Raw genomic sequence first — 19,539 nt, 5'->3', positions numbered from 1 at the left:
GTCCCCGAGTTATAAACATCCGGCTTGCAAATGACTAATAGTTAAGAACGGGAGTGAGACAACAGGAAGTAGAGAAATCTACCCCTAGAAAGGGAAATACACTTCTGGAAGAGTTATCATGGGGAAAAAATGTCTCAACTGAAGATTCATGGCCGATCCTTGTTTCAACAACAAACCATTTTGTTTCTAAATCCAATTATTTCTTGTTCAAAACTTAGAGACTGCCTGTATATTGTTTTGTTTGGTTGTTTCCAAAATATCAAAACTGTGTAATACATCTTGAGCCATGGTTCTCAACCTGTGTGTCCCCAAGTGTTTTGGCCCACAACTCCCAGAAATCCCAGCCAGTTTACCAGCTGTTAGGACTACTGGGAGTTGAAGGCCAAAACGTCTGGGGGCCACAGGTTGAGAACCACTGTTGTAGAGCAAAACAAACTATGATGACATTATCTGGATATTATTTTCTAATAACTGAAAATGGCCATGGGTATATTAGGAAAAGATGCCTTTGAGTACATAAATGAACATGAATCTAAAATTCTAACTCCCATTTCTACTTGCAAATTCTGCAAATCTTTCTATTTTCTTGACGGTATTTTTAATTCCATTCTGTACAAAATTTACTGGACAAGTCAAACGATCCTTGCTTGACTTTCTATGTATTTCTGTCCTCTGTCCCCAAACATGAGAAGCAACTGATGAAAACTATAAGGCTGTGCCTGCATCAGCACTTGTTACATTTAATTTATTTTTCAGTCCCTTATAAATATAAAAATCCAATCATATACTTACTTAAAAACAAGTATATTTTCCCCTGAATTTCATACCCACATTTATTTTGCTTTTGAAAACACTTTAAATTAAGAAAAATGAATCTGTGTAATTGACCTCATGCAATCATCCATTTAATAAGCAATTTGTTTCCTGCAAGAAACAAAATTACAAAGTTTTGCTGGTTTCTGGGAACATGAAATAGACAGGATTTTAACCTGCTAGCAATAAAATTAACAAGATGTCTAGACAAAGAATGGATGTATTTAAAGGAAATCTTATCGCTTTGCCAGTGGCTACTTGTTACTATTCAAACAATGTTTTTTTGATCTGGATCTGAAAAGAGGCCACTGGGTCAACATTTCGAAGATCCAAAAGTCTAATGGAAGAAGACTGCCATCTACAGGACCAGAAATATACATCCCAATCTCTCCTCTTTCTGCCCGTTCTGTAGCCCATCTATTGTTCTTCTAAACAAATTCTTCATTTTTGAGTTATAAGGAATTCTTTACTTCCAGTCCTTAAATTACTAGACCACAATTATCTACAGAATATTACCTTATGTTATCTTCTAAATGTCGTTAGATTGCAACTTCCAGTATTCCTCATCCTAGCCTACGCTGCCTAGGACTATTGGGAGTTGTAGCCCAACACCATCCACACTATTCCCAACTCTTTACTTTTGACTATGCCTAATACCTCCAGGGGAAGCAGTCACACACATACATTTGATACTAGCGAAGCACATATTCTTGTAAACCCATGGCTTAGAACTTAACACATGGTCAGAGGAAATGGATCTTTCAAGTCTCTTAACTGATACTTCAGTATTGAAAAGAAAACACATCCCCGCCTGTGATGTAATGTACAGAAGATTTAACAATGCTTGCAATAGTTGAAGGAGTTATAAACTGATGCAATTATAAACGGATTTATATTCAGGTATCTTGTCCGCTATTATTGAAATTTGTGAGTAATTATTTCTCTTTTTTGATCTCCTATTCTGTATTGCTTTTGTATCCGAACATTTTTTATAACCTTACAATGTAATTTTACTTTGCATAATTTTACTTTGAAAAGAAATAGACATGGAAATAGTTATAGGTATTGGCACCAAACACAAGTATAAAATATGCTACTATCATGTCAACGCCAATTCATTTACTTATGTTACACTACCATACCGATAAAGTACAATGGTTCAAATATAGTAATTACTGTAGCCAATTTTAATATGCTTTTGTTGTAAAAGTATATTAATTTATTTTATATCACCCTTTACCACTGTCTTTAGGGCAGTTTATGATACAATATTAAAGCACCGAGCTGCTGAATTTGCAGACCGAAAGGTCCCAGGTTCAAACCCCGAGAGCGGCGTGAGCGGCCGCTGTTAGCTCCAGCTTCTGCCAACCTAGCAGTTCGAAAACATGCCAATGTGAGTAGATCAGTAAGTAATAATAATAATAATAATAATAACTTTATTTTTATACCCCGCCCCATCTCCCCGAAGGGACTCGGGGCGGCTTACATGGGACCAGGCCCGATAAAACAAACAAAACAGTAACAAAGCAATAAAACAATTATCCCAGTAAAAAACATCAACATAAATAAAAACAATCATTAAAATCAACAAGCAGGATACAGTGTTAAAAACAGGAGACTAATTCGTAGATCCCAGGCGAAATGCAGAGTGATATGAAATGGGAAAAGGAAATTTCACAGTTTGACAATAAAGTGCGGTATAAAATGGCAAGACAACAACAATGGGACTATTATGGAATGGACAGATAGATCAATCCAGCAACAACTAAACATCGAAGGCCTTTTGAAACAGCCAGGTTTTTAAGCTCTTCCGGAAGAGAGGAGGGTAGGGGCCTGCCTGATCTCTCTAGGTAGAGAGTTCCAAAGCCGGGGGGCCACGACGGAGAAGGCCCTCTCTCTCGTCCCCACCAACCGTGACTGTGAGGGTGGTGGGAGCGAGAGAAGGGCCTCCCCCGACGAGCAAAGAGAGCGTGTGGGTTCATAGAGGGAGATGCGGTCTCTAAAGTAGGTGGGTCCCAAACCGTTTAGGGCTTTGTAGGTTCACCTTGAATTGGGCCTGGAAAGTAAATGGCAGCCAGTGAAGCTCCTTAAACAGTACTGCTCCGGCAGGAAGGTAACGGCGCCCCATGCAGTCATGCCGGCCACATGACCTTGGAGGTGTCTACGGACAACGCCGGCTCTTCAGCTTAGAAATTAAGATGAGCACCAACCCCCAGAGTCAGACATGACTGGACTTAATGTCAGGGGAAACCTCTACCTTTACCTTTATGATACAATAAAATACAATGTGCAATTGTAGCACAGAGAAATAACACTGCAGTAACAGTTAAAATAGTAGCTATATGAATTGGCAATATATACATGCTTAAAGGATTCAAAATATTTTTGTTTACTCATGCAAGCCTTAATTGACCTGTCATATATTGGCTTCGTTAAGTGAGGTATACTAGTAGGTTATTAACCTAAGTACTTAACTAGTTCATTAGCTAAAAGTAATGACTTTTGACCATGTGTTTCTTAGGCCATGCAACAAGATAACCCAAATTTTCCTCATTATTGTATAAGTGTCAAATAAATGAAATATTTGTGGCATGCTTCTAGTCCACACATAGTCAAAATATAGTGTTTGTATGGTTTTAGGTATTCATGGTTGGAGGGGCTCTTGGAAGATAGCCCCAGCATGGGCTGTGGTGTGTATTTACTGTATGTGTAACTTAACAATCAGATGCCAAATATGTGTTGTTGAAGGCTTTCATGGCCAGGATCACAGGGTTGTTGTATGTTTTCCAGGCTGTATGACCATGTTCCAGAAGTATTACCTCTGAGGATGCCTGCCATAGATGTGGGTGAAACATCAGGAGATAATACTTCTGGAACATGGCCATACAGCCCGGAAAACATACAACAACCCAGATGCCAAATAATTAAAGTGCCTGCACTGTGACATTTTGTCTTATTTAAACTGCTCTGATTACATATGGCCTACCAAATGTGTTTTACTGTTTTCCTGAGGAAAACATTTCCTGGTGTCTTATCTGCTCTGCTCCTTTGGTTATTTAATTTGAACACTTAGTTATAAGTACAGTAGAGTCTCATTTATCCAACATAAACGGGCCGGCAGTATGTTGGATAAGCAAATATGTTGGATAATAAGGAGGCATTAAGGAAAAGCCTGTTAAACATCAAATTAGGTTATGATTTTACAAATGAAGCACCAAAACATCATGTTAGACAACAAATTTGGCAGAAAAAGTAGTTCAATACGCAGTAATGCTATGTAGTAATTACTGTATTTATGAATTTAGCACCAAAATATCACGATATATTGAAAACATTGACTACAAAAATGCGTTGGATAATCCAGAACGTTGGATAAGCGAGTGTTGGATAAGTGAGACTCTACTGTACTAGGGATGGCATGACAGTTTGTTCAAGCCTGGCTCAGATTCAAACCCCGGGGGAATCAGAACTACAAGTCAGTCTCAACCTTTCCAACTTGTGATGTTCTTTTTCTCAACAACCAAAACCAAGCACTTAGAAAAATAAGTGAGTCTTGTTTTTTTCTCCAAGCCCCACCAAGCCCATCCACATATAAGCAAATCAAGCAAAACAAATTCACCAGTACAAGAAGAAATAACAGCAAATAATAGTTGTACCAACTAAACGTGTTCTTATTCACATTCAGATTATTGTAGAAATTTAGTGAAGTAGCTAGCTATGAAGCTATATGGGATTGTGACTTCACAGAAAGACTATGGAAATTTTAGTTTCATGGCAAGAATGCTGAGCATGACTTTGGAAAATCACATGGGTTCATATATATTTTTACAATTTACTCAGCCCCAACATCTGATCTCTGTATTTTGCACTGCTGGTTGTTACTGTTGCTGCCTGCCTTCAAGTCATTTCTGACCTATGGAAACCCTATCATTATTTTGGGGGGGATGAGTGGCAAGATTTGTTCAGAAGTTACCTTTACCTTTCTGTGAGTCTAGGAGAGTGTGATTTGCCCAAAGTCATCCAATGGGTTTCCATCAAACCCTGGTCTCCAAAATAACGGCCCAACATTCAAACTACTAAATCATGCTGGTTAAAGCAATGGGTACTATTTTCACAACCTCAGTCTTTGATAAATTGATAGATAATCCTAGTGCTCCACTCCTAGTGCACTTTATCCCCAAATGAGTAAATTGATTCTGGAGAAACTAATGAAAGATAAGACACAAATCAAACTGCTGTTGAAGTCAGTGGAGGAATCTGGTAATTAACATAATTTTAATAAGTTGTATTCTGGATCAATAGAGGAAATATTAAAACTAGAACCTCTGAGTAATTATTTCATTTTTAAAACTCTTCCTTTACCCAAACATTTGATCCTTAGTTTTGGATTAATATTATGTGTTAGATTTGGCTTGTGTCCCTACATGTAGAAAGGAGAGGCAATGCATTTCTCTTGTTTCCTCTTGCTTGGCATAAAAAGACTTGGAGGATGCTGAGTACAGCAGCAGGAAATCCCTTGTGTTCCAATTATTTCCCTTCCACAGTCTTTCCTAACTGCCAACATGAAGACAACAAAAGAGACAAGAGGATATTTGCCTCCGATAGCTCCCTTGTCACTGCTGTACAGAAACTTACGTCAGTTTCCAAAACTGTGTGGCTCACACCTAGTAAATGTATGTAGCTTTTCTAATTTGGAATAGGCAAGCCTTTAGTAATTATTGAAAGCTTTCATGTCTGGAATCACTGGAGTGTTGTATGGTTTCTGGGCTGTCTGGCCGTGTTCAAGCAGCATTTTCTTCTGACGTTTTGCCTGCATCTGTGGCTGGCATCTTCAAACGATCTGAAGTTGAACCTGATACAGATCCTCTGAAGATGCTGTAAGGAAAATCTTCCAAACATAGTAGAGAATCCAAAAATACAAACAGGATACTCAATTGAGCAGTCAGCTCACAGCTGTGACGACTCATGGGCCTTGTAGTCCTGTCCCTAGTACTATTGTGGCAGATGAAGAGGAAAACATGGGGTTTTCGCCGGTTCAGCAAGAGCCGGAGTCCCTTCACCTGCAGGATGTTGATGTTTGCCCTCAAGAATTCAGCCAAACAGGCCTTGGGCAGAACTCCCCTCCGTTTCCCAGGAAGGAATCTTATTCTAGAGAAAGGGGAGTCAGAGAAGCCCAACGGAGGAGTTTACGCATCGCTGCCAAACATCAAGCTGATTAGGCCTGCTTCCCTTGGGAAATTCTAAGGAGTCACACATCTGGACAGAGTTGGGTTTTGCTTCTCGTTCTCTAGGGAAAGAGTTCTGTTGGCGGGAAAACGAGACCCAATATAGGTGTTTGGCGCGAAGGATTCTTTGCGGAGTCAATTGATCACCTTCAGGAGAGAGATCGTGTGTGGACTTCGTACCCCAGTTCCTTGCTTCCCGGATCAAGCTTCAAGCCTTGCCCTGCCTCGCGGTTTTACCACGGACCCTGCTTCATGCTTCATGTTTTGCCTTGTCTCCAGTCACGGACCTAGTCAAGAATCAAGTTTATTTCCTGCCTTGTTGTCAAGCTTCATTGGACTCTAAGACTCTGTTATTTCCCCACACTATTGCTTGGCAAAGTGTGTGTTTCGGTCAAGTGGATTAAAACTTTGAACTCTAATATCATTTATTGGACAATACATTTTTGGACTATATTTGACCTCATTTGAAAGGTCTGCTTCTGAACTATATTCTTCACTTGTTTTTATTGATTTTATATATTTCTTTAATAAAGATATTAGATAGAGACTGGCCTCTGTGTAAGGTTATTGGTGCCCAGCAGCCAGGGACCTGACAACAGCAAGCAGAAAGGTGAAGTGTTGTGTCGGTGCAAAAGATTTTTAAGCTTCGCAGGCAAAGATGCAGAGTTCAATCTTTAAAGTTACCAAAAAAGTTTATTTACAAATAAGGAATACAGCTTTTGATAGGAAAGAATTGAGTCTAAACTTCTCCCTAACTCCATAACTTCTAAGTTTCAAAAGAAGAGGAAAAACCTCCAAACACTACATCTCTTCAAACACAGAGAGTAGAGAGAGGTCTGAGTGCAAGGATGAAACAGCAGAAGACTTAAGCAAAGGTATGCAACCTGAAGAGTATCCATTCTACACCACCAGTCAAGATGAGAGCAGAAAGAGAGAGGCAGGGAGGGAGGGAGGGAGGGAGGGAGGGAGGGAGGGAGGGAGAGAGAGAGAGAGAGAGAGAGAGAGAGAGAGAGAGAGAGAGATTGAGAGAGAGAGAGAGAGAGAGAGAGAGAGAGAGAGAGAGAGAGAGAGAGAGCGCAAACATATACATTTCAACTGACTTTCAGGAGTTGTGGGGAAAGGATTCCCTCAGCCTATTCTGAAGCTAATTAACTGTTCCTCATTGAGGACTACAGACTTGAGCCACAGATGCAGGAAAAACTTCAGGAGAAAATGCTGCTAGAACATGGCCATACAGCCCGGAAACCGCACAACACTCCTTTACTAACTGTTGCCATTGAGAAAACAAGCATACTAACAGCATTGTTAGCAGCAGCATCAGATGATGAAGATTTAATTAATATTTAGAGTCATCTCTTTGTATCCACAAATTCTATCTCAGATTCAACTATCTATTGAAAATATTGTTTTTTAAAAAAATCTACAAAAAGCAAACCTTGATTCTGCCACTATGTCAGTGATACTATTACATTTTATATGGGACTTGAGCATCAATGGACGTCAGTATCTTTGTGGGGCCCTGGAACCAAATCCCAGTAGATGCCAAGGGTCCATTTATTTTATCATCTCCCAGCCTCCCAAATATCACAAGGAGGTTTCTAAACAGACATTTGATGGCCATCTCATGGTAATGCTTTAGCTTTCTGTTCCTGTTCGACAGGGTATTATAGCTAATCTCTCTGATCTTTCTCTCTATAATTCCATGAAAGGTTTCTACAAGAGAGGTTTTAAAACTGCTTCTTTTAGAAATTTTGGAACACACCCCTTTTGACTAATCATTCACAGTTTCACCATTCAATTGGCTAGCCCTCCCTTGGAAGCAATCGGCCAAAATGGGCACTGATCTTAAAAAGAAATGGCTATCTCCAAGCAACTTGTCCCAAACCATCCATCAAAATGAGACAACTGCCTGCTTCAATTACCTCTGCAGAATCTACTCTCCATATGAAGTCCAAATGCATATGAGTGAATTTCTTAGCAATATGTTTTGCCCTTTAATCACAATGATTTTGAGGGGGCTTCCTCCTCTGTATTCTGAGAGCTATAAAGCAACATCTTGACCACCCAAAATTCCAACACCATTGTGGGCCACAAAAACAGTTTCTTTTTTGTCATCATTGCTTGTGGAGTAGATCCTAAAATAGGCCCTAAAGCAGGCATGGGCAAACTTGGAGCCTCCAGGTGTTTTGGACTTCAGGCTGTTAGGAATTGTGGGAGTTGAAGTCCAAAACATCTGGAAGACCCAAGTTTGCCCACACCTGCCCTAAAGTGTGATTTAACAGGTTTGTTCCAAGTCTTTCTACATTATCACTTCTTAACTGTTGTATTCATAGTTTATAATTTGTACTTGGTTTTAAATAGTTGTAAATCACACTGATCCTATGAAGCTTAAGGTAAATTGATTTAATAGAGAAATAAAAGTTTGCAAAATCTACTACTTTTAAAGTTAATTATTGAACTACACAAATATGGTTTCTTCTCATCACTTTTATTGCTATTAATCCTGAGCCAACCTTAAGAAATGGGGCCACAAAGTGGAGTCCATGACATGCGAATGTGGAGAAGAGCAAACCACAGACCACCTCCTACAATGCGATCTGAGCCTTGCCACATGCACAATAGAGGATATTCTTATAGCAGCTCCAGAGGCACTCCAAGTGGCCAGCTACTGGTCAAAGGACATTTAGTATAATGCCAAGTTTTGAACTTGGTTTGTGTTTTTAAATACATTCTTTGACATGATAAATAAATACCTTTGATGTAAATGTTTAGGTCTAGGTGGGTTGGGTTATTTGTCTTGGTCTAGTTTTTACGGCATTGACTATTTGCTGCTATTTGTTGTCAACCACCCTGAGTCTCCTCAGGGAGATAGGGCAGGATATTAATAAAGTTGTTGTTGTTGTTATTTCCCCTTACATTTGTGCCTTTCTGCCTGTTCTTTCCAAATAAAATGAAAAATAATTTCCAAAATATTTATATCAAAACAGAAGGTGCATCCTGCAATTTCCACTAGAAATATGGCAATAGTTTCTTATATTACAGACAATCATGGGCCAAATATTCTTGTTCACACAACAGTGCAAAAATAGAATTGCCCTGAATATTGTTTTACTTTAATGAGGGAAGATAGAAATACTGATAATAATTATGATTATATGTTTGTATAAATAAATATAGATCCATCTGTTGTTTTGAGTCAAGGTCATCCACTGATCTATTTCTTTTTCATCCCCCACTTCTACAGATTAAGATATGCTCAAGAGGCCCCAGTCTATCCCAAGCAAAGAGCAGGTGCATTGCAGAAAGAGGCTTTGAGAACAGCTGGAGGTAATTCACAGAAGTGAACAGAGCCTTGCTGCAAGGAAGTAAACACAGACACAGACACACACTTGAAAAAAGCCCGTAATGCTCTCCCACTGAGCAATTTACCAGCATCTGTATCTTCTGTTTTCATTTGGCACCAGCTACCACCTTCAGACTACACTGTGCTCTGAGTAATAACAGCATTACTTAATAGCCTAATGTGTGAAATTGATGAGACTATCATGCTGCAGGGACATTTTATTTATGGCTTCCTCAAAAATTACTGAAGCGGAAAGCTTTATGTTTACTTTGGAAAAGGATGCTAGATTTGTAGGTCTGGAGTTATTGGTGCAATGACATAGGAAGCCTCACTGTGGTGAACATGTGGTAAAATAGTGAGAGGGGATGAACTTGACAAGCACTCACTTACCTTTATATCCTTTTCAAAATCACTGCTGGCCCCCTCCCACAATAGGTCGATATTCCTTTTCTCTGGAAGGAGCTTTCAACCAGCAAAGATCACAACCATTAAGTAGCCACAAAAGAAGTATATCTTTATGGATTGTCTAATTAGTCTCGCTAAATTGTTTTAGTTTTAATTTATGTGTAAAATCATGTTTTCATTTATATGTAAAATCAGTTGCAAGCAGCTACTGGTATCATTTCTCTGACACCCCTGCCTTGTTGTTGCTGTTCATTTTATTTCTTACAATCCTCCCTTCTGCACAGATCTTCCCATTCACCTAAAAAACCAGCTTTGGACAGCTTAGGAAACCTATTGTTGGAGTCCGTTTTGAGCCCTGAAGCTGGAGGGAGAGAATATTGGATGCAGTCTATGCTTTAACAACAGAATAGACTGTGACATTTGCATATTGAATGCAAATTATCCAGTGATAAACCAACAAATTATCCAGTGATAAACCAACAATAACACACTTTTATGCATTTGGTTAACTGTCCATCTGTAATATGCTAGGAAGTGATTAGGAGACTATTACCATCCATTTGCTACCAAATGGACATCCAGAGAAGCCAGAGGAAGCAGTAAAAATCCTTTTACAGTTTGGTAGAGACTACAGACAATCAGTTTTCCAAGCTTTATTAGTGTGCCTCCCACCCTTCCATGGAAGCCCTGAAGCCGCTCCACCACCAACAATATCAGCTCCTCTGTTTGCCTCCCTTCCATTTTGTTGCTAGCAGTGTGGACAGAATAATCTATATCAAAATGCAGGAAAATGAAAACTGCACACATGTAGCCTTCAACCTGAATCACAACACCTGCACTCATGAGATCACAAAGATCACACATCCCATTGTACATCAAAACAAATTATAACTTCAACTTATTCTTATTTAATAGTAAGCAGTCAGTAAGAGACAGTAGACCATGGAAAGATAATGGCGAAAGGGTTTTAGGGATGCTTAAGTAATTAAAAAATAAGCCCAAAGGAATTCAGAATGTATGTTATGGGAAGCATCAATTAAGGAGAGGCATGCTTGGATCTACTTGTGGCTATAAATGCCAATGAGGAGATAAGTTAATTCTGACATTAAAATAGAAAGTATAAGTAAGAAAAATAGGAATAAATTAAAGGACATGATGGTGTCTTTCAGCTTGTAAGCCATTCTCCTTAAGGATATGACAAAAAGAACAAAAGAGCATTCAGATGATTGTATATTCTATGTTGACTAATAGCGCTGTATAATGGTAGCTGGGAGGGTGACAAACCTTATGGGATTCGAAGTGATAGCTGAGATATTATAAGGCAGTGTTTCTCAAACTCTGTTCTTCCAGGAATTTTGGACTTCAGCTCCTATCCACTTCACCACAACCCAACTCCTCTGAAGGCAGAATGACAGTTTTGATTCACCTAGCATTAATTCTTCAGGCCACCTCAAGCTCTTTTCCAAGATTTGTGAGCTTAATTGATTCTCACTCCCATATCTACAAATACATTTTATTTCACGTCATTTGTCTGTCAATACAAGTTGCTCCAATCTTTCACCCTCTTACCTGTGCGACTTCTTCAAAATCATCATGTCTTTTCTGAAGAGCCCTTGCCCTATGAAGGGATTTTCCAACCCCAGTGTGTTTACTAAGAAAGGCCTCCCCATGGTTTTCAATCCAGTCCAGCACCTAGAAAAAAAAATAAAGCAAATATAATGATATTCTATGGCTTTTAAAAATGATCTGAATGTCTATGGACATTAACAGCACAACATCTTATGGACTCCATAGCCTAAGGCAGGGGTCCCAAAACTAAGGCCCGGGGGCCGGATGCGGCCCTCCAAGGTCCTTTACCTGGCCCCCACCTTCAGTTTTATAATATAATATTTTATATCAGTTTTAATAATATAATATATAGTATATACATATAATATTGATAAAATATTATAATGTTATACAATATAATACTAATAATAATACCATATAATAATATGAATTATATGTTATATATTACACTATAGTGGTATAATTCAATATACAGTAGAGTCTCACTTATCCAAGCTAAACGGGCCGGCAGAAGCTTGGATAAGCGAATATCTTGGATAAAAAGGAGGGATTAAGGAAAAGCCTATTAAACATCAAATTTGGTTATCATTTTACAAATTAAACACCAAAACATCATGTTATACAACAAATTTGACAGAAAATGCAGTTCAATACACAGTAATGTTATGTTGTAATTACTGTATTTACAAATTTAGCAGCAAAATATCACGATATATTGAAAACATTGACTACAAAAATGGCTTGGATTATCCAGAACCTTGGATAAGCGAGTCTTGGATAAGTGAGACTCTACTGTAGTAATATATAATGCTAATATTGTGCTATGCTAATAATATAATATATTGTATGTACATACAGCTGCTCTGAGTCCCCTTCAGGGTGATTAGGGTGGGATATAAATGTAGTAAATAAATGTAGTAAATAAATAAATAAATTATTTTAGACTTAGGCTTGCCCAAAGTCTGGATTGACTTGAAGACACACAACAACAACAACAACAACAATCCTAATTAACTTGACTATCTCATTGGCCAGAAGCAGGCCCACACTTTCCATTGAAATCCTGATAGGTTTATGCTGGTTAAAATTGTTTTCATTTTTAAATATTGTATTGTTCTTTCATTGTTGTTGTTGTTGTTTTGCACTACAAATAAGACATATGCAGTGTGCATAGGAATTTGTTCATATTTTTTTCAAATGATAATTCGGCCCCTCAACAGTCTAAAGTATTGTGGACCGGCCTTCTGCTTTAAAAGTTTGAGGACCCCTGGCCTAAGGAGTCTATCTGCAGAAAGAGTCAATGCTTTTTCTGAGTCAAACCCAGTGAAATCCATAGGAAAATACTTTTCACTGTTTACTGATAAATTGCCATTAGTGAATAGTTGTCATCTATTATTTCAGTCATACATAACATGCATTTCTAGATGATCACTCAGTGTTTTATAGCAGAAATGAATCTGCTTTGAATTGCTGGGTTTTCAAACAGAAACAACAACCCCTCTGTCATCTGGAAGAGACATTAGCAGTATGTTTCCCTGACATGCAACTCCCAATAAAAAACAGAATACTTTCCTTAGATGCACAATGACTAAATCTGCACAGGCAAATTATAAACCATATAACATGGTGAGATGCAAGCCTTTTCAAGTAACGTCACATTCCAACCTACCCAACGTAACTGATACCATTGAAAACAATGTGACTGTTGATTTAAAGGAGCCTCCTTCTAAAAACATATCAGTTATCCTACAGCTGTCTATAGAAGACACATCACCCAAACAGGAAAATGTAAGATAACAAAAACATACTTCTGATATTGTAACGTCTTTGTTTCCAAACATGCAGTATAAATGTTGGCATAAATAGAGACAATTCAGCTGAAATTGTCATACATAAATGTTCTATGAGTCAAGTAGCTGTAGCCAGAAATATTGAGGGTTTTACCTCTTTACTGAGACCACTGGCTTTTTACCACTGACATAGTTACCTCTTTTTCAAGAAGTCAATAAACACTTGAAGTCATGAACAGAGAGAGCTCACCCAAAATCAGATAGACAGGAGCAGAAAGGCAATAGGAACCTGGACTGTATGTGCTCCACCCAAAACAACTATTAGGGGAAAAAAGTCAAGAATTCCTCCTTTAAAACTTTGATCTCCAAGGAGCCCTCTTACTTTGCAGAACACCAATGTTTCTCAACCTGTGACTAAACACTATAGAGAGAGATTTTTACAGAACCAAAAAATAACGGAATTATAGAGTTGGAAAGAATTATAGAATGAACAAAGTGTAGACCTCAACCTCCCCTATTTGTGCAATTTCAGATTATTATTTTTTAAAAAACGGTAATTGCAATTTGCTGCTGAAATGTAAAAACAGGTAACAAAATGCACCCTAATTGGTGGAACAATTAATCTCATATTGTACTTCTGTTTAGTTCAGTATTAATAGCCAATATTATATTGAAGTCAACCAGAATACTTTTAAAGTTGATGAACATAAAAATATAAATGCAGTGGAAAAGTGAGTATGACTGGGGGATTTTATTGTTAATGAAGAAGAAACAAAAATAAATTCTTTAATAAAGCAATGCCTTCAAGGATTTGCTTCTAGCTTTGTTCTGTGCCTCCAAATATTTTCAAAGTCATGGTGTCCCTAGGCTGAACCGATCACAGGGTTTCCTGGGGCTGAGAAAGTGTGACTTGCACAGGATTGTACAGTGGATTTTCATGATTCTCCAAATTTTCCAGTCATGATCTTAAGCATATGTGAACATACATATAGGAGACACATATATTCCTTCTCATAAAAGGAATATTTACCTGCATTTTGAGTACAATTCAGAAACTACATCCACCTCATTACTGAGTTTAGGAGAGATAATATTTCGAAAGTTGTGATGCTTGATTATGTACTGAAATGAACTATATTCCATCTCAAATATCTCCTCCGGTGGGAAATATAACCTGTGCAGTGTTCCTACCTCCCAGGTATCTAAGATGCTGAAATAGCAAAATACCTGATAACCTGAAAAACATATTTTTCCAAGATGCCCCAATTCTCAGCACAGATGTCAGGAATGCAAGAGATTGGCTCCCATATTATAGGGGCAGTGCATCTATTCTAGGGTCTGCTAATGGAAACTTCTACTTTTATTTCTGTCTTAGCATAAATGGGATATTTCTGAGATAAAGCTTCCCAGGTATTTTCTTCTCTTTAAGAATACTGACAGCTAAAAAGATGTCCATTTGATATTTCTCTGATTATTTTTCCTAGACAATCATCCCTTGTACAAACAAGGATGACTGAAAAATATTCCAGCTAACTGTGCTATTATTGAAAATCTTAGTATTTACCCCTATTCCTTTTCTTCACTGCGAAAGTTTTTTTATCTTCAGTTATAATTCAATTCAAGCAAAGGGAAGTTGAAACTAGTAAGAATTATTCAGTAAAACTGTGTGCTTTAAATTATTTTTAAATGTGGTCAGTAGTTTAATTTGATTTTAATGCTATTCACTGGCATGTTTGAATGGCATTTTGTAGAAGCCCCTGGTGGCGCAGTGGATTAAACCCTTGTGGATGGCAGAACTGCTGATTAAAGGTTGGGTTGCTGACTTGAAGGTTGCTGGTGTGGATGAGCTCCCTCTACCAGCTCCAGCTCCATGTGGGGACATGAGAGAAGCCTCCCAACAAGGATGGTAAAACATCAAAACATTCAGGCGTCCCTTGGACAAAGTCCTTGCAGACCGGATTTTCTCACCAGATGCGACTTGCAGTTTCTCAAGTCGCTCCTGACATAAAAAATGGCATTTTGTTTGAATGTATATGCTATTCTAGTGCTGACGAAAAGCCAATGTATGAATAAAGTTAATAGTAATTATAAGGCTTTCTAATAAGGAAAAAAAAACATTTACATTGTTTGCCAAAATAGAATTTGCCTGAGCCTTCTTATTGCAGGAAGTGGCAGTATAAGTTTTATCACATTTTTGTTATATGTGCTTATTAGCCACTTCGATCAAGAAAATTATTGATGTGCTCCGATGTCTGTTCCTTTACAATTATGTCATCGACTTTCACTCACCTATCATTTTGCAAGGATGATTATGTGAGATGCTTGTTGGAAAGATAAAAGTACACACTCCCATTTCTCCTCTCTGAATTTTAGAGGACATGCTTTTCATAAAATATATTGCTCATATTGACAGAATTCAGGGCATACACTTTCTCTTCTGGTCATAACCAGCAGAGGGTGCTTCCAGTTCACAATTGTTAATTGCACAGCAGTGCCAAAACTATTGATACACTTTTGGTTTTGCATTAAAAGGACTATTTGTGTTCTCTTCCCCACCCCCAGATTTTTGTACTACCACCAACACTATGATAATTTTTAATTAGTTTAACATTGAGTCTATCAAATCTCCAGGCAGATCCTAAAGAGATGTGCCTGGAGACATTTTGCAGCCTCCATCAGCCAGCTCTAGCAGCAGCACGGTCCCCAAGTGACCCCTAAAAAAACAAGTCTGGGAAAGCTTTGCATTGGCTAAAAAGCCTTGCAATCCCCAGTGAGTCTTAAAGGGACCTACTGGAAGAAGCTACCTCCTGTTTAGAGAACTGTTCAGTCCTTCAAAGTCTTCCCATTGTCTCGCAGGTTCCTGACAATGGGGTGACACAGGGAAGTGCCCACTGCTGGAGGGAAAAATACTCCCACACTCTTTCTTTAAATAAGATGGAATTGTAGGCGCTTTTGGAGGAAGGAGGGGAAAAGATGAGCTTACCAAGTGGCCCAGACTCTTAGCCGGAAAAAAATTGGGTACACCTACACTAACAACTTAATGTGGATTGAAAACAACTCTAAAATACAATTTTGTACTGCAGTGCATGAATGCTCTCAGGAACACTAATAGAGGGTTTAAAACAAGATAACCAAAATTAGAGGATACTCTGAAATAAAGCCTGTAATGTGCATCAGTACACTTAGATGTATTATTTATTTACTTTTATCCCACTTTTCTCCCACAAATGGGACTCAAAGCAGCTAACAAAATAGAAAACAACTACTTAATACAGAAAACCATCATCCAACCAACCCGACATATAAATAATAAATCAGCACATTGAATAAAAGACAAATTACATAAATATAAATAAGTATAAAATAATCACATATATCTTTATCATGTAGTGTAAACTACATTGCATGGCGAAATAGATTAAGGAATTGATGCTCCGGTGCTCTGCACGAGGGGAATTGGGGGGGCCAGGGAACCCCTGAATCCACCATGACCATGAACTTGCGGACACCGCAGATCCTACAAACATGTCAAAACTGTACTCTCTGGTGCATATGCACTGCTCATGCCTTGACCTGTTTCCTGGGCTTTTCATTTGATCAATGACATGTTTTGTTTGCTTTCGTCCTGGATTAAGTGGTCAGTATAGTTGAACTTCAGTCCCTGAACTGGAGTGTGAAAGCCTCCAAGGAGTTCAGGCAAAAAAGTGCATAAGAATGAGCAGTTTTTTCAACAAGAGGAGCTTTCTTCTACAGCACATTCACTCCATGACAGAACATTTTCCCCTTTAAGGAAAAATACATGGAAAAAAAAGGGGATCCACTGATTAGTCATCACATGCAGAATCCTCACGCTTAATGCAGAAATCTCACACTTCTGGAAGGACAGGATTTTCAGATATGATAATAATGAGAAAACAATAAAAGCAACGGAAAGAAAAACAGCATAAAGGAGACCTAATAAATACTAATCCTGCATAATGGCCAACACTGCTTCCCAATTCCAATTTAATTAAAGGAAAATTCTTCTCTTGTTGCATTAAAAGCCAACGTTTGGAATAGATTCTCTCTTTCATTCTCCCCCCTATTTGTCACAACAGGCTAATGTCAAATAAAGACATATTAATAAAGGGGGAAATAAATATCTAAAGAATATATCATTTGTTTTTTTTTCTGCCATTAAAGAGCTCCAAACAACCTAATCTTCTTATTGGCATTTGGAATACTTCTGCAAATATGATATTTGATTTTCTGCAATACTTTCTAAATTCTGGAACAATTACAAAGGGATAAATGAGAGATTCTGCAAATGACTCAGCTGGCAACAGAAATAAGATTAGAATCTATGGAGAAATCTGTGACTTTGTTTAATTAGAAAATTTATGGCAAAGAGTCAATAAACTTCAAAAAAGAGAAAAACTTTCAACTTCTAGAATGGCAAGATGTGACTCCTGCTTAAGATCTGCATGAGTTTGGCATGAGACTATAAAACTTGGCAACAGGTCAAAGCTTAGAGTTAAAGACAGGTGGCAGCTCAGTGACAAAACAAGTGAAGAAAGTCTAAGATTCCATATCTGGCAATTCCAGGTGGGTCTAATTTTTTGCCAACCAGACATTTGTTCAGGAAAGTTATCTTCAAGAGTAAATAAATGTTTTTCCTTCTTGGGAAACCATGCCCTAACTATTTTCTATGTGTAGTGTTTTTTATTATTCACAAGCCACCTTTCAGCCTATAATGAACGGCTAACAGAGCTGAGCTGCTGAACTGGCTGACCAAAAGGTCGGAGGTTAGAATCCGTGGAGCGAGGCAAGCTCCCACTATTAGCCCCAGATTCTGCCAACCTAGCAGACTGAAAACATGCAAGTGTGAGTAGATCACTAGGTACTGCTCCGGTGAGAAGGGAACAGTGCTCCATGCAGTCATGCTGGCCACATGACCTTGGAGGTGTCTACAGACAACGCCAGTTGTTTGGCTTAGAAATTGAGATGAACACCACATTTCAGAATCAGACACGACTAGACTTAATATGTCAGGGGAAAACCTTTACCTTTAACAGGAAAAATAGAGCATTTAGAGCAGTGGTTCCCAAACTAATTTGGCCTACCACCCCCTTTCCAGAAAAAAATATTACTCAGCGCCCTGGAAATTATTATTTTTTAAATAGCCATTAAACAGAAAGATATATGTACCTGTGGCCATCACCGCTCCCCTGGATTGTTGCAGTGCCCACCAGGGGGCAGTAGCGCCCACTTTGGGAATCACTGATTTAGAGCAAACCCAGCCTTTTATGTGACTTCATGCAATTCTCGATGTCACCCAGCCTGATTCAGTGTGGTCAATAAAACACGCTCCCCTTTTCTACCAGATGGTACTAGGACATCTTACAAAAAAAGAATTTACTACATATTTCTAACATGTCTGTGACATTACTATGTTTAAGATTAAAAAAACCAGTTTGTACTTAGATGCAGAAATATATTGCTCAAGTAAAACAAGGATTGAAATGGCAGGGGTAAAATTTCCAAAATAATGATATTTAAAGACCATGCCTCAGGTGCTTTATCTGTAGAAATGAAAGCAGTTTTGCCTGTTACGTTAACAAAGGCAAAATAAATTCAGAGAGCTGGCATGGTATAATGGACAGAGTACTGAACCATGCCTCTGTAGACCAGAGTTAGAATCCCCATTCAGCAATGGACACCCATTGGATGACCTTGGGTAAAATACACTCTCTCAGGGCCTCATCCCAAAGGCTGCCAGAATTGCCACACATCATGGTGATCCCAACCGTGTACATCGGGGTGGGTGGGTGGGTGAGGAACCCACTGCCCCATGCCCTGTATCCCCGGACTTACCCAAGTCACCATTCCACATAGGGAAGTGTCAACCATCCAGCTTCCCCCCATTGTTCCTAGTGAAACATGGGAAGCCTCCCATGTTGCCACTGTAGCACCATGCTCCACTTCACCTTCTCTTTAAGCATGGAGCCCTGCTGGAAATATCTGTGTGTCATGTAATGGGAGTCAGCAAGCTCCGTGTTTAAAGGGAAGGCAAAGTGAAGCATGCCGCCAATTCTTCACCCATTCGATGACATCGTCAGTTTCAGAGGAAGCCAATGGCATAAGGCCCTCTGAACAAATCTTACCCAGAAAACCCAATGACAGATACACCTTAGGATCGCCGTAAGTCAGAAACGATTTGCAAGCACAGAATAGAAGTGAACTCAATGAAAGGATGAGAATTTCTTCAGATATGGATCAGATATTAGCAATCATGAAAAGCAAGAGAGGGAGGAAGAGGAAGAAGAGAAAGACAGACACACAGACAGATTAGAATGATGTGATCTAACATGTTCGCTGAAGAGTGCCACTTGGAAAGATGCCTCATACCACATCA

The 19,539-nt window shown here is 38.6% G+C and overlaps 1 protein-coding gene across 8 annotated transcripts in view; it reads right to left on the bottom strand.

Moving 5' to 3' along the window:
• kalrn (kalirin RhoGEF kinase) overlaps positions 1 to 19,539 on the bottom strand; it is a 627,264-nt gene that overhangs the window by 244,536 nt on the left and 363,189 nt on the right. For all 8 annotated transcript variants that reach the window (XM_008109458.3, XM_062971761.1, XM_062971850.1 and 5 more), the window contains one exon: positions 11,356 to 11,478. In XM_008109458.3, the coding sequence (XP_008107665.1) occupies positions 11,356 to 11,478 (123 nt within the window). The remainder of the gene's footprint in view (positions 1 to 11,355; positions 11,479 to 19,539) is intronic.

This window comes from Anolis carolinensis, chromosome 1 (assembly GCF_035594765.1).
Source record: "Anolis carolinensis isolate JA03-04 chromosome 1, rAnoCar3.1.pri, whole genome shotgun sequence".
Classification (NCBI taxonomy): domain Eukaryota; kingdom Metazoa; phylum Chordata; class Lepidosauria; order Squamata; family Dactyloidae; genus Anolis; species Anolis carolinensis.
Note: the sequence above shows the minus strand (reverse complement) of the source record. Positions and strands in the feature narration are given on the sequence as shown.